The sequence below is a fragment of the Chrysochloris asiatica genome, unplaced genomic scaffold (assembly GCF_000296735.1).
Source record: "Chrysochloris asiatica unplaced genomic scaffold, ChrAsi1.0 scaffold00026, whole genome shotgun sequence".
NCBI lineage: Eukaryota > Metazoa > Chordata > Mammalia > Afrosoricida > Chrysochloridae > Chrysochloris > Chrysochloris asiatica.
In genome coordinates, this window is record NW_006408544.1 from 7,073,962 (window position 1) to 7,089,947 (window position 15,986).

The following is a 15,986-nucleotide window of genomic DNA, read 5'->3' on the forward strand; positions in this document are numbered from 1 at the left end:
CAGAGAAAAAGAGGAAGACCCCCAACGAGATGGATTGGCCAGGTGGCATCATTGGTGGCATCAAGTGTGGCGGCGGTAGTGAGGTTGGCCTAGGATCGGACATTGTTTCGTTCTGCTGTGCATGGGGTCGCTATGAGTCGGTTCTGACTTGAACACCTGAAAACAACAATGCTTAGGATATTGATGTTTATACATTCCGTTTCATTTTTGACAATTTCCAATTTTCACAGATTGATACTTCATACATTCCATGTTCCAGTTATTATTAATGGATGTTTACGGTGTTTCTCTGCATTTTGAGTTGTGCTCCGTCAGTAAATGGAGGTCCCGAGAGCTTTACCCATTTGTGTCATGTCATCATGGTCTCCTCTACTTTGAGGAGGCAGCTCTTCCCTAGTTGCATTTTGAGTGTCTTCCAATCTGAGGGGCTCATTAGTGCAAAATTCCTTCACTGTATCTGACAGTATTTCACAGCTATTCTTAAGGTTTTCAGTGACTAAATATTCGGAAGTAGTTCATCTCTCTTTCCTAGTCTCTTCTTCTGGAAGTTCATCTGAAACCTGTCCAATATGGATGACCCTACTGGTACTTAAAATACCTGAGGCATAACTTCCAGAATCACAGCAATACACAGACCACCAAAGTACGACAATTTAATAGACAAGTGGTGGTCTCCAGAGCTAGTGCTCTGAATTTGAACTTCTCCCAAACTTTGAAAGAATTAGTGTCTGCTTGTTAAATCCATCCACTTGTGGTATTTCTGTCATAACAGCACTAGACAACTAAGATACCATATATATATATATACACACACACCATATTTTGTATCCATTAATCTGTTCAAGGAACCACAGCTGTTGTTGTCGTTGTTAGGTGCCATTGAGTCGGTAGCAACTCATAGCAACCTATGCATAGCAGAACAAAACACTTCCTGATCCTGGGCCCACCTCACTACTGTTGCCACGCTTGAGTCCATCAATGCTTCCACTTGGCCAGTCCATCTCATTGGGGGTCTTCCTCTTTTTCTCTGACCTTCCACCTTTACCAAACACGATATCCTTCTCCAGTGACTGGTCCCTCCTGACAATATGTCCGAAGCATGAGACACGAAGTTTGGTCATCTTGGCCTTCAAAGAGCACTCTGGCTGTACTTCTTCCAAAATGGATCTATTGGTTCTTTTTGCAGCTCATGGCACTTTCAATATTCTACTCCAACACCGTAACTCAAATGCATCAATTCTTCTATGGTCTGACTTACAAGTTTTCAAGAGGAGTTTAGTTTAAGAGTGTGTGGGAAGATAGAGTCCCCAGTGAATAGTTTTCATCTTCTCTAGATGTGTCTGGTAAAAAGAGATAGGCATAAGATTTTTATGATTCAATCATGAGTTATTATCATAACAAATTGTGACTGTCACAATTGTATAGGTAGAAGTTTTGTAACAAAAATGATAGAGTAGTTAATTTTACAGTCCAGAAACAGAGGACCCAAGGACTATCACGAGAGAAGAGCACAAGCAGAATACGAGACCTTATTGGAGAAGCAGCAACACCAGAGATGGAGGCAGAGATGGGGACACGGAGAGAGGAAGCAGCTGAGGACTCTAGATTCATGGGGAGAGAGGAACTGAGAGCTGGCAGACAGGAGCAGACTTGTAGAATGTGCCCTTTGGTTGTGTAAATTATTATATATGTGTGAATATTTAAAAAGAGCTAAAATGAATAGAGAGAAATACTGTTGACTGATTGTACATGGAGGGGATGGTACATAATCATTGTAATGAAACAAGGTATCTGAGTTGAAATGTGAAACTGATGATCTGCCCTTTAAAATTTCACTCAATTCATAAAAAAAGCTTTAAGGGAAAAAATTAAATTGCTAATAGATGATTAAGCTTTTTTCTGGGCTTTCTGTCCTATTGTTCTATGTGTTTATGTTGTAATGTATTTTAAAATCAAGAAATGTGAGTTCTCCTACTTTGCTTTTTTCTTTCAGCCTTACTTTAGCTATTTGGGTCCTCTTGCCATCATTCCACATAAAGTTGATGATTGACTTTTCCATTTCTATAAGGGAGATTGTTGATATATTTATCAGGATTGTATTGAGTCTATAGATGCTTTTGGTAATACTATCATATTGTTGTCATATTAGCAGTATTAAGTCATCCCAATCATGATCTTGGACTTCTATTTATTTAAGTCTTCTTTAATCTCTTGCAGTAGTGTTTTATCATTTTTAGAAATCATTTACATCCTGGGTAAATAATCCATAGCTACTTTTGTTCTCTTAGAATAATGGTTGTAAAAGGAGAAAGGAGTTGTTTCTCTAGTTTCCCTTTCAGATTTTTCATTGCTGGTTGTCTTATTAATTCAATGTTGCTATAACAGAAGTGCCACAAGTGGTTTGTTTGTTTTTAAGATTTTTATTGTGGATTAAGTGAAAGTTCACAGGGCATATCATCAGTTTTACATTCAACAAATCATAAACCTTGTTTCATTACAATGATTATAATCACCTCCAGGTACCATCAGTTAACAGCATTTCTCTCTAGCCACTTTAGCTTTTTAAAAAACAAACAAACAAACAAACAAACAAACAAAACAGTCAGGCTTTTATAATAATTTAAATTCCAAAGGGTGCATTCTTCAAGTCTGCCTTCTGGCCACCAGGTCTTAGTCCCTCTCTTCTTAGTCCATAAATCTAGAGTCCTCAGTCACTCCCCCTCTCCTTGCCCCCATCTCTTCCTCCATCTCTGGCCCTGCTGCTTCTCTGGATAAGGTCCCACATTCTGCTTGTGTGTTTCCCTCTCAATGGTCCTAGGGTCTTCTGTTTCTGGACTGTAAGATTAACCACTCCACTTTTTTTGTTACAAAACTTTTATCTTTACAATTTGTGACAGTCGCAATTAGTCATGATAACGGTTATTCACTATTGAGTCTTACGAATCTTATCCCCATCTCTTTTCACCAGACCCATCTAGACAAGATGACAGCTATTCAGTGGGGACTCTTTCTTTATCCCAATACTCATAAACTAAACTCCCTCTTGAAACCTTGTAAGCCAGTCACCTCGTGCCTTTATTGCCCCCTCATTTTAGGTAGCCAATGTCTAAGTTGCCCATCCCTATCTACTCTGTTTACAGAGGGGATAGCATTGATACTTGATGTGAAGACTCTTTCCCTCTCTGTTGGTATTTAGAGTAATTACTGCTCTGAGTTTATCTTCATCATGAAGATGTATCTTCTGTCACTGTAGCATTCCAGTCTTCTTGTCCTTTCTAATGGGAATGTCTCACCTCATAAGGGTCTGGATGGGACTCAGGATTCCACCTAAGGTCCTATACTCTGTAAAGGCTTTGCACGAGGCCTATTTCACTGGGCAAGTTGTAGAACCCCTTTTAGGTATTCCAATCAGTTATAGGCTGAAGATGGGCTTACAAGTTTCCTGTAATCATGTTTTCCAACATTCCTTTCCATCCCATTCAAGTGTCTATTTTACAATAGTAGGCAAAGGAAACTAATATTCATAAGGCAGTCAAGGATTTTAGTAGTATTTACCCTCTTCAAATTATACCTAGATCCGTGTATCCCAGAGCCCTGTTGTTCCAAGGTTGAGTATGCATCACTATTTACCTCTGTCCCACTAGGCTGTGCAAACTGTCTCAGTGTTCCCCTATCTATCTAGTTCTTCCGCCTCGTCCATGCTTCTTGTAATGCCCTCCCCAACACCCAAACTAAACTGCCCACCCCAACCCCATTGTTGTTATTGTTGTTGTTAAGTGCCTTCGAGTTGGTTCCGACCCATAACGACCCTGTACAGGGTTTCCGAGGCTGTAAATCTTTACGGGAGCAGAATGCCTCATCTTTCTCCTGCGGAACCCATTGTGGTTATCTTAAATTCCATTACTTCTACCCTACATTTAACACAGTCTATTTTACCCAGTTATCTACCTGACCTTCTTACCACCTGGATCTCTGTTCCTCTGTGTTTACCTTCTTTTCCATTGTAATTGTTTTGATCATACACTGACCTCCCAGATCCTCTGTTCTTATCATTTTATTCTGTTCTTGACTCTTCCATTTGAAGATTGAGTTCAGGCTGATACTGCCATGTACATCATTCTCTAGTTGTTGTCTGTTTTTGTTGGTTCTCAGTCCACAGAACTTCCATTAGGATGTTTTTCATAGCAGACTTGGTTTTGGCAAAGTCCCTTAGCTTCTATTTAAAAGTTAGTCCTCTTCATGTTGTCCAATATGAATCTTAGGCCTTCTTCAGATTTTTTTCATCCTTTTTTTGATTGTTCTTCTATCTTAGTAGTGTTGAGCGATTTATCTTCTAGCTCACTAGTTCTGGCTTCTAGCTCTATAATTCTTCTCTTTGCCTTTTCAGTGTATTGTCCATATATGATAGTCTGTTATTAATCAGTTGGAACTCTTTCTGTAGGTTTTGAATTGTTTCCAATGCTGTATCTGTCTTACTTGATTGTTCCTGTAATGCTTTCCTGACTTCTTCCTTATTTTTCTCAACTCCATTATATAGTGTTTTGATAAATTTTATAATCATTTTTCTGGATTCCTTCTCAGGCATTTCCGAAGCCTGCCCATCTTCCAATATGGAGTGTAGGTCTACTAACAGCTCATTTGCCTCAGTCACTTTATCTTGTTTCTGGACATGTGCAGATATAGTCATCTCCTTCTGTTTTTCAGCCATATTCCGGGGTTATCTGTGGCCTTAATGCTTAGATGGGTGTGTATTTTGGTATTTTTTATGCTTTCTGATTGCCTCCAGGTAGATGTGATCAGGAAATGGGCTTCCCTTTTCACTCTTCTTCTTGAGAAATTTCAAGATGCCATTGTTGGTCGTTTTAATGTAACTTAGGATTTGATTTTTGGCCTATTTCCTTTTTTGTCTGTTTGTCCTGCTCCACAATCCCCGTTCAGGCCTTTTTTATAGTTATAAACAGTTTAGGGCTGGCTTTGGTTGTTTGGTTTGAAGTGTAAACTGTCTCTTTAAATTTTGAGGAGATCTGTGCCCATGCATAGTAGAATCCTGTGAGGGTGGGGCTGGGGTGACCACTAGCTCGGCCACCCCTATAGTCACCAGAATGGAGGTGCGCAGACAGCAAAGGACCAATGAACAGATACCAAAAGAAAAGAATGTCCACACCTTTATCTTGGTGGTTCTGTAGGCGTCCGTGGCTGCTCTGATCCTTACCCCTCTAGGTCTCACCCAAGATGGCGGCTCCTGGAGCAGCTGAGTGTCTTGAATTAGAAAGCAATAAATTTCTTGCTTCTGCTACAAATTCCCCTAGCTGTAAGATTTCCAACCTTCTAAATATTCCTTTGTTGTGGTCAGAGTTTTGGCACCATCTCCTGAGCCTGCGTGGTCCTATATTCTTTGTTGTTGCTGATGGCGCTCCTTACTCCACTTCTACCCAATCCACTATCTTTGTTCTCAAGTGGTTGCTTTTAATAAACAGAAATCTGTTCTATCATAGGTTAGGAGGCTAGAAGTCCAAATTCAGAATGCCCACTCTGAGCAAAGGTCTTTGTCTCCTTTAAGCATTTGTAAGAACTGCATTCCTTGGAGATTTCCATGCATCTTGGCATCAGTCTTCCTATGGATCTAGAAGCTTCACAGCGCAGAGACCCCAGGTTCAGAGGGCACACTCTACTCCTTTCTTGGTGATAACAGATCCCTCTATCTCTGCACACTTCTCTCTTCTTTTATACCTCAAAAGATAACTTACTCCAGATACAACCTAATCCTATAGGTGGTATCTGGTGTCATTTACATTGTGGAAGTAAATATATACAACACATAGAATAATTATATGAGATCGAAGTCGATCACATAAGAGCACATTCTGGAGAGGATTATATCATGTTAGATCTCATCATAGAGGTGATAACTGCATTTTCACTGAGAATTCTGGCCCAATCAGTATACATTGCTATACACTGATGTAAAGCATTCCAACTGGTTTTTGTTTGCTGACCTTGTGCTCTGCAACTTTGGTAGATTTCTTTAGCTCTGTCATTTAGTGGTTGCTTTAGAGTGTGTAGGATGTAAACTGTTTCATTCACTCAAAGAGAATACCTTTATATATTTGGTACAGAGTGTTTGAGAGGCTAGTTTTTTCTAGATTAGCACAGAACGACCTTAAATGTTATCTAGAGCCTTTCAGTTGGAGATAATAGGAAACTAGTAGAGTAGCTTCATGGCACTTTGAAACATCTGTATCTTCTAAAGGGAGAAAAAATATCCAAGGGTACACTAAAATGCCAGATCCTTTGTTACTGTTGTTACATGTCGCCGAGTCAACGATGATTCATAGCGATCCTGTATTGGGTTTCTGAGGAACTCCTGATGGGTTTGAACTCCTGACTTTGTGGTTCACAGTTCAGTGCTATTCCTACAGTACCATACCAGGAGTCCAAACTCTTGGATCGCTGCAGTCCCTTATAGCCAGTGGTAAGTTAACAGGGATAAATAAAGGAGACCATGGGTGTCAGTATATCATTGAGTATGGTGCTTACTTTACATGACTTTTGAGTTGTTGTTGTTAGGTGCCATCAAGTCGGTACGGGCTCATAACGACCCTATGTACAACAGAACGAAACATTGCCCGGTCCTGGGCCAACCTCGCAATTGTTGCCAAACTTGAGCCCACTGATGCTGCCACTTTGCCAATCCATCTCGCTGGGGGTCTTCCTAATTTTCTCTGATCCTCCACCTTACCAAACATGATATTCTTCTCCAGAGACTGGTCCCTCCTTACAATATGTCCAAAGTATAAAAGACGAATTAATAGATTATGCCAAGTAGGGATTTCTCAGTACCAGTCCTAAATGGAAGATTTATGGAGAAAATATGGCAGACCTGAGTTCAAGAATTATGACGAGTGCAAAGATATGTACATAGTTCTGTTCAGAACTTCTGAGGTTTAATTAATCATGCCACAGGGAACTCATGAAGCAAATAGAGATAGAGGGCATTCCATCATTTCTGAGATAATTGGGTATGCTTTGCAGACTTGGGACCTGAGTATGAATTTTGTTGTTGTTAATTGCCATTGAGTAGGTTATGACTCAAAGCGACCCTATGTAGGGTTTCCAACGAGTAGTTAGTGAGTTTGAACCACCTGTCTTGGAGTTCAAACTGACATTGTGGCCCAGTGCTTTATCCTACAGCACCACAACAGGATTACATTATTGTTAAGTGTCATGGAGTTGGTTCTGACTCATAGTGACCCTGTATAGGGTTATGAGTAGCAGGTGGTAGATATGAACCACCAACTTTGTGGTTCAAACCAACCTTCTGGTCCAGCACATTATCTTGCAGACCCACACCAGGACTCCTAGGATTATGTTCGTGGTGGTGGTGGTGTGCCATGGAGTCACTTCCAACTCAAACCCCTGTATACAGTTTCTGAGGAGTGGCTGGTAAGTTTGAACCATCAACCTTGTGGTTCAAACCAACCTTGTGGTCCAGTGCTTTATACCACAGTGCCACACTGGGGCTGCTTTTCCTTATAGCATATTTGTTTCTTGTTTAGTTTCTTGGATGTAGTGTGCAATGATAAATGTGCAAGAGGCTTTTGGACTAGGGATTCTGTTGCTCTTTGAAAGACATTTGTATATTTGTTTGTCTTTCTTTAAGCCATCTGTGCTGAATGAGTTCTTCACTCCCATGGAAAGTTGAATTAATTTGATTAGGCAGATTGGAGTCTAAAATATTCCTAGAAGGGCAAAGAGGCTGTTGCTGCACCTAGAACCCATTTTTGAAAGACATGGGTTGTTATAGACAACTTGGAAACAAGGGAGAAAATTTCTGGGTTGCCAAACTTTTTCAAAGAGAATCTTTAAACAGATAGTAGGTGTGAAGAACCAGCCATATATGCCAAGTGCCAATGCTAGGGGAAGCTCTCTTGCCTAAACAGGCTCACAGTTCTCTTCAGATGCAAACCTCACCGAAGGTTTCTTTTGCTTTCCCCATCCACAGGCAACAGCCCTTTGGACAGTCCCCGGAATTTCTCTCCAAATACACCTGCTCACTTTTCTTTTGTTCCTGCCCGTAGGTAAGTTGATAGGAAACCTCCTTTGTGATGAACATGTGTGGTACTTGCATGAATGTCAGTTTAATGTCACATTCCGTTAGGTATGTTAACTTGGACTACCAGCCATCAAAATATTTGGTTGTTTTCCTGTCCTAGACTGTAATTATCTTGATCAAGTTTTGTCTTCTAGATGCCCTAGGTATTTATGTTTGAGTCAAGGAAAGTGGATACTAGAAGTACATTTATTTTAATAATCCTAAGCACTACTTCCTGGTACCTTCAGGGTATGTCTCAAGGTTTTATACTTTCAATAGGGTGATCAGTGAGAAAATGGGCTTCTAGGACAACCCAAAGTTATACTATTGGTCCTCTAACTCTACTACTTCCAAGTGGATGAAGGGATATCATCTATCCTTTTTCGTGGCTCTGAAGATAAGTCTATCAGGAACTGAGCTGGCCCATGTTTGGGGATCAAGGGACTACAGCATCTTCATTTAACTTTCCATGAATTTAGAATGATTTTATATGTGCATAGCCATGTTTGTATGTGTCTTTCCATTTTTCCCCTTCCTGAAAGTAATGCAACTTTATCTTTAGCACATAGTAGCAATCCTGACAGCTCGACTCATTGTCAGTGTATTACCTGGCTTTTGTAGGAATGCAGAGTTGACTGAGATGGATACATCCAAACTAGCTATCAGAGCCCAAATGATTTGCTTTTCAGAACATTTTGTAAGATTCTTTGTTGGCCAAGTTCATGTTCCTTTGATTTTGTTTTCTATGTTTTAGAATTTCTACTCTGGTATTGGAAAATCAGAGCTCCAGATTTAGAATCTTTAAATGTTAGAGAATGTTAAATGGCATGAGGCCAGAGTAATTTCTACACCTATAAATTAAAATTTTAAAATATGAAAATGGAATTAAAAGGTAATGGAATTTTTCCATGACTTTTGCAAACCTCTCATACAAATCAGAAAAAGAGTAAAGTGGGGGCGGGGTGGGGGGAAGGAATGGAATCATTATTTATGACAAACTATAAGAAATTCATTTTCTATCTATGATTCTGTTTAGCTAAAAAGAACATGGACTCCGTGGGAAATGTTTGGTGGCCCCTTCCTGACCCAATTTCCCTATTGAAAACAAATTTCATCTAGATTTGTTCTGTTAATTCATCTCTCCTTACATGTGTAACTTTTGTTAGCCAGGTATCCAGATAGAATCAGTTACAGTATAAAAATATGCTGGATTAATGCACTTGCCCAGTGCATTAATTTACAGCCCAGTTGGAAAGACTTACTTACCCATATTTCCAGCCTGGATTATGTTTGAATTGTAAACTCGGATGAAGACTGAGCTGAGACAACAGGACCTGTCCCTAGATAACTTTAAGTGGCATTGAGTTATAGCTCTTTCATGCAATAGCTATTTATCTATTATTTACTATAAGTCAAATACTATGTTGGAAACTTAATTTCTAATGGTAACAAAATAGTCATAGTCCCTACTTTCTCAAAATTTACAGTCTAGTAGTAGAATCTGTGTGTTTGTTCCCCTTGTAAGGATTGCTATCCCCTCAGATCTTCACTTTATTGACTCATGTTGTTTTATTCTTATTTTGTTTTTTATTGTAAATTGAGTGAATTGATTTAGAGAGAAGATCATCAGTTTTACATTCAACAAAATCATACACTATGTTTCATCTCTACTGCAATCCCCTAAGTGTAACATCACTTATCTCATTTCATCTCTATGTTTCTTGTTTCCATTCCTCCTCCTTTCCTTGCCCTTCTGGGTTTTTGTTGTTGTTGTTGTTGTTATTGTTTTTCCACTCTTCTTTATTTTGTCCTTAGGTAAATGCTGCTCTTTTGATCTCGAATGATTTACAGTTCTATGGTATGAGTATCTGGTGTGTTGTCCCCCCTATATACCTATCTATTAATTGGCTAAAAATTGAGCCACTGGAATGAGTTCAAACTGACTTGCAGTCTAACACATTAAACCATAGCACACACCAACTGGACTGAAATGTAAGGTCTCTCTGAAAGATTGGCTTTTAAGTTGAGACCTGAAGATGACAAGGAGCCTGCTGTGTTGGGAGTGACAGCACTGCTGTACAGAGCATTCCAGGCAGAGGGATAGCATATTCCATTGGATACCCTGGTCACTTCAGGAGGAGAGCTAACTAGAGGACTTCGGAGCCCAAATGGATCTGTGACTTCCAGGGATTCAGAAACTGCCCTTAGGTTACTGACCTCAGACTTGAGCCATACAGAGTCACTTTACTTTGGAATATCAAACAAAAGTCAGATAAAAGATGAGGGATAGATCCATCCATCCTAAAATATCACTTCAGGCTTACACACATTTCTAAACTGAAGGTTTACCTACTTCCACCAAAACTAGACTGCATGCCAATAAACAAATAGAGTGGGCTCTCTGATTTCTTATGGTTCTTACTACAATGTACATCTTTTCACTACAGCCATGGCCACAGAACAGACAGGTAACAGGGGATGTGATGGGGAGACGGATTGGGAAACTGCTATTATAAAACAGCATAGATAAGCCCTGTTATCTATGCATGGCCAGATAATAGGATTTGTGCTTTTGTGCTTGATGAGAGCTGCTTGAGTAGATTCTTTGACTGGTTGTCAACATAGGATCTTCCTTATCTAGCAAAAAATCCACCACTGCCTGCTGGAACCCAGGCTCGTTTTTATATACTTAGAGGGAGGAATTGCTTTAATAGTTCCAGTTGCTAACTATTTCAAAGCTTCTGTACTAGAGGCAAGTCACTTAGTGAGGTGACCAAGCAGAGGAAATAGAGGCATCCTGTGATAGCATTACATTCTTTCTCAGTGACCCTCTACATTTCAGTATACAGAGTAATGCCTGTCATGCATTTTGTTTCTAGTTCTTTCTAAAAGAAGAAAACTTGCCTGAGAAAATGTTACTTTACAAGGTTTGGCAAATCTATCCTGGAGCTATACTGATCCCACCTTTGCTAAGCTCTCTTTTCCTGGTATTGGCATGCCTTTTTGAGTATAACTTCCAGGACCCTGCAAAGAGATCAGAGAAAGCATTATATCTGAGCACCCTCCTGGGCATTTCTTTGCCTCAGAGACTAGGTTCCAGCAGAGCTATAATTGACATGTGCTGGCTGCTTAGGTGGCATGGAATTTGAGTCGTATGCATGCAGCATGGAACCCTGGGCTTTCCTCTTACACAACACAGCAGAGAAAGCTGCTAGGTATTGGTAGGGGTGGAAAAGAGTGCTACAAAAGGAGAAACTCTTAGCAAATTATTCCTCCGTTTTCTTTGTCCTCTCCCAACCTCTTCACCCCATATGCACATAGCTGTGAAGCCTTCAACGAATCACCCAAATCTCTTGGTCTCAGTGTTCTCTGTAAATTGAAGGTAGTGAATTTAATCCTCCATTTCTGATATTCAAAGGTTGAATGAAAAGCCACACAGATTTTTCTGTAACTTTAACCAGAACTAAGTATATTCCCAAGCTCCTTGAAAATTTTTTTATTAATATCACATCCTACAAGATATTCATGTTATAAAAACTTCAAACCATTAAGATACCTGTTTGATCTTTTTCCTCTACAACAAAGTAAACAGCTGTGGTTCTTTGTGATGAGCTTTGAGGAGCATCCTCTCAAGAGCAGCAGCAGGCCGCCCTTAAGGCCAAAATACAATCAAGGATATATCACTTCCCTCCTCATTGTTAAGTTACTGTCACTCTTTGACAAACATTCTCAAAGACTGTTTTAGGGTGGTTCAAATAGTTAAGCACTTGAATTACTAACCAAAACATTGGAGTTCAAGACCACTCAGAGATACCTTGAAAAAAAGGTCAGGCAATCTGCTTCCAAAAGGTCATAGCCTTGAAAACCCTATAAAACAGTCCTCCTCTGCATACATGGGGTCACAGTGATTTGGAATTGACGTGATAGCAACAAGTTGGTTTTTTTCTCTTTTTTTAATGACTCCTAGACAGCCTTTCACTACTTGCCATCAATGGATTCATGTTTAGTTCAGACCCAGATGGTAGTTCCCTCTTCCTTGTTGCCAACCCAGTGGCCTGGGAAAGACCAAAGTGCCCTTTACATGGAATCTATTAAAAAGAAAACAGTCACATTTCAGTGGCAATTCCCTTCTTGTACTGATATTTTTAATTGGAGTTCTCTGTCATTGCATCTCCGAAAGTGATTAAATATTGAGAATATAAAGATCTTTATTCTAAAACCATAGTATTATTTACAAATATTCAAAGTCATGGACCTCTCTATAGTCAGAGATGCTTGTCTTTGCATGGAAAAACACACAACAGTAGACCCTCACATAGGAGAAAGGTGTGAAAGCATGTAATAGACACAGCAGTATTGTTATGAAATGAGGAGCCTGTCAGTTAACCAACTGTCAGAATATTATGATGGAAGGAGACAGATTCAGAGCCCAGGATGGGATCCTATAGAAACTGCCTAATATTCTTTTCTTAATAGGACCGATGGACGGCGCTGGTCTTTGGCTTCTTTGCCTTCTTCAGGCTATGGAACCAATACTCCTAGCTCTACTGTTTCAGTAAGTAGCTAAATCTGTAGCCACACCTCTTCATCTGAGGAAGTACTTCTGAGTGGGTTATTGACCCCTTTCTTACAATGTTGTAAAGTGCTTCTCAACTTTTGCTCCTTTGAAACAAACTCAAAGAGATTGTGTTAGAATAAGACTGAGTGAGACAGAATGCTGTGACCCTTAGAAACCGTAGCCAAACCCATTAAATGTCTTTGGAAAGGATTACCAGCACCTTCTCTGGGAGTCACTTAGACCTAGTAGAATCAGAAAAGAGATCGAAGGTGGATTTTTGCTGTTTACCAATGAAGATCAGGAATATAGGCTTTAAATATGGCTTCATGACTTCCCTCAATAGTATTATCAGAACTACGACCAAGAGAAAGTGGTCCCACCAGTTCCGAGAGGTTCTGCATCACCTCCCTTCTGCCCCCCCCCTGCATTCTGTCACATTTTTGTTTCAAAAAAGGAACAAAGAATGATTGTTATTTGAAATTCTGGTTAGGTATAGATCAACAAAAAGGCCTATTTAAAAAACTTTTAGTTTCTTTTAAGGAGAATTTTAGGCTAAAGAACAGCAGATCTCCAAATTGTTTACTGTACACAATTAACCTAAAATGAATCTTCGTCATTGAGCAGCTTTTTATTAAAGTCAAGATGGCAGAGTTGTCTAACTTTTTCTGTTAAGGGCGCATACTAAACCAATTTTAGTCTTTTACCAGTCATACAAAATCAGGCCGTGGCTCAGATGAGATGACCCTTTTGCAATTTCTGCCACTCTTCATGTCTTCCCTCCTTAGTTTGTCTGTTTTCATGAATCCCAGGCAGAGGATTTTCTAAAAGCTTTCTTTCTTGAACTACATGCTAGTTTTAAATTTATCCAAAGGTCTCTCCCTCTCCTATAATCCTTTATTGAAATATTAAAGACCCAAGATAAGAGTCTTGTAGTTATTCCTGTTCAGTCTAATTTTAAAAGTCAATCTATTGCTGCAATATATTTCCCACATCCTGATGTGGTGTTGCAGGATAATGCACTGGACTGCAAGGTCAGTTTGAACCGCAAGGTAGGCGGTTCAAGCCCACCAACTGCTCCTCCGAAACTCTATACAGGGTCACTATGAGTCTGAACAGACTCGATGACACTTAACAGCAACAAATGATTTATACTGCCCCTTCAACTTCTTGTTGCTGCAACTGAGTAAAGATACTTTTTGTAGCTTCATGCAAATCATTTGTAAAGTGTGTCTAAGACAGGACTCCATGGAGACCTCCCACCAACTATTTACAACCCCATATATAATAGTATTACATGAGAAAAGCCAAAGAAATGCTAGTTTCTCCCTTGGTATTCAGTGTTATGTACGTACAGCAACAAAGTTATCACAGTGTGCTGTAGCTTTGACTCTAAATGGATTTAGATATTAAATTCTAATTCTTAATAAGTTGGTAAATGGAAAGTGGACTGATGGTGTTAGATTTGTCCACTATCTGTGCCAGTGTGTCAGGTGAAGGGGAATCCACAGGCCCCAAACCTTAATGGGGCCATAGTGGTAGCTGCGTCCATGGGATGCTTACAGTAGTACCTCAGTTTATCTGTTGTAATTGGTAGTACTCTATGATCAGGAATGGTATCATTGGGCCATATTTAGAATTCATCACTATTTCCAGGTCATGTATATATAATTTTGGGGTTCCAGATCTAACAATAAATTTCTTCCCTGTTGGGTTCCTGGCCTACTAGTATCTCTAGAATCTGAACACACCCATTAAAACCTGAATAGCAGCCAAAGGGAAGCATTGCTAAGCCATCCCTGTGGTGGCTCTCCTAAAGTTTGTGGAAGGGAAAATTTAAGGCAATATTATTTGCAGCAGGAAGATACCTAGAACATTTCCTGAACTGGGAAAAATGATTGCTTACCATTCCAACTAGCCAAAAGCTTTATTGAGGTCAAAGGGTCTATGGAGACGTATTTGCTTTTTGCCACCTAATAAGGTTCCTAGGTAGTTATGGATTCCTCATACATCATAAAGGTCTGGGTTCAACTCCTTGAAAGCCTCCTGAAGGACTAAAAATTTGACTTCTTAAGATCTTAGGCCTCTGAAGGGCTAGAGATGAGCAGTCAAGGTAGAAAGGCACAAGGGTTTCGTTTTGAACATTGACTTGGAAGCCCTGACTATCTGCAATTCTTCACTTTTCATGGACTTCCCTTAGGCATGCCTTTAATGCTGTTTGTTGATGTTCCCTCTGTAGTCTTCATGCTCCTCACAGGAAAAGCTGCACCAGTTGCCTTTCCAGCCTACAGCTGATGAGCTTCACTTTTTGACCAAGCATTTCAGCACAGAGAGTGTTCCAGACGAGGAGGGACGGCAATCTCCAGCCATGCGGCCCCGCTCCCGCAGCCTCAGGTGAGAAGTGCTCTCAGCCCAGTGCATGAGTACCTGTGAAACTCAACTTGTTTGTATACCACAAGAGTTGGCAAATATTTTTTTGCAAAAAAACAGGTAGTGCATTATTATAGACTTTGTGGGTCATATGGGCTCTGTCATAGATATTCAACTGTGTTCTTGTAGAGCAAAAGTAACTGTAGACAATATGTACACTTTGATGCAGTGGTTAAGCACTGAAAGGTGGGCAGTTCAAATCAACCAGCAGCTCTATAGGAGTGAAAACCTGGCATTCTGCTCCCATAAAAATTACTCTCTAGGAAACTTTGTTGGGACAGTTCTGTAGGGTTGCTTTGAGTTAGAATCAACTCAACGGCACTCAACAACATTTACAAAAATAGGCAACAGGCTAGATTTGGCCAGCAGCATAACACATTGGCACAGCTCAAATAAGCTAAGTCCAGTGAAACTCAAGGACTTTCTGGCTTCGGGCCCATGACCCCAAGAGGCCTCTGAAGGTGTTGTCAATTGGTTTCTCTTTTTCCTTTAAAAAATATTAAACAGTAGAAGTATATTTTAGACCCCATTCAGTGAAAGGAGAATAGTAGTAACATCAGTCCTGATGATTACCAGTGCTAAAGATCCTTGCTTATAAGCCCAGGATGTATGAGGCAAGCCAGCCAAAAAAGGCTACTGCTGAAGACACAGGAAACTGACTTGAGAAAGAAGACCATTTCAAAAGCAGAATTAAATGCCCAGTTGGAATATATCTCCACTCAGTTGTGTTACTCAAGCTTTGAAATTCATTAATAGAATATAACCATGTGAACCAAAGGGGGAAGATTTAGATTGGGGTGAGGGTGGGGGCCACACCTTGTCTTGTCAGTTTGTTGTACTGTGGTGGCTTGTGAGTTGCTGTGATTCTGAGATCTGTGCCACTGGTATTTTTTTTTTTTTTTTTTTATT

At 39.9% G+C, this 15,986-nt stretch overlaps 1 protein-coding gene across 2 annotated transcripts in view; it reads left to right on the forward strand.

Annotated features, from left to right (window-relative positions):
- The window catches only part of MAST2 (microtubule associated serine/threonine kinase 2), a 289,345-nt gene that overhangs the window by 225,640 nt on the left and 47,719 nt on the right, over positions 1-15,986 (forward strand). For both annotated transcript variants that reach the window (XM_006839709.1, XM_006839710.1), the window contains exons 6-8: positions 8,003-8,078; positions 12,569-12,647; positions 14,887-15,041. In XM_006839709.1, coding sequence (XP_006839772.1) covers positions 8,003-8,078; positions 12,569-12,647; positions 14,887-15,041 — 310 coding nt within the window. The remainder of the gene's footprint in view (positions 1-8,002; positions 8,079-12,568; positions 12,648-14,886; positions 15,042-15,986) is intronic.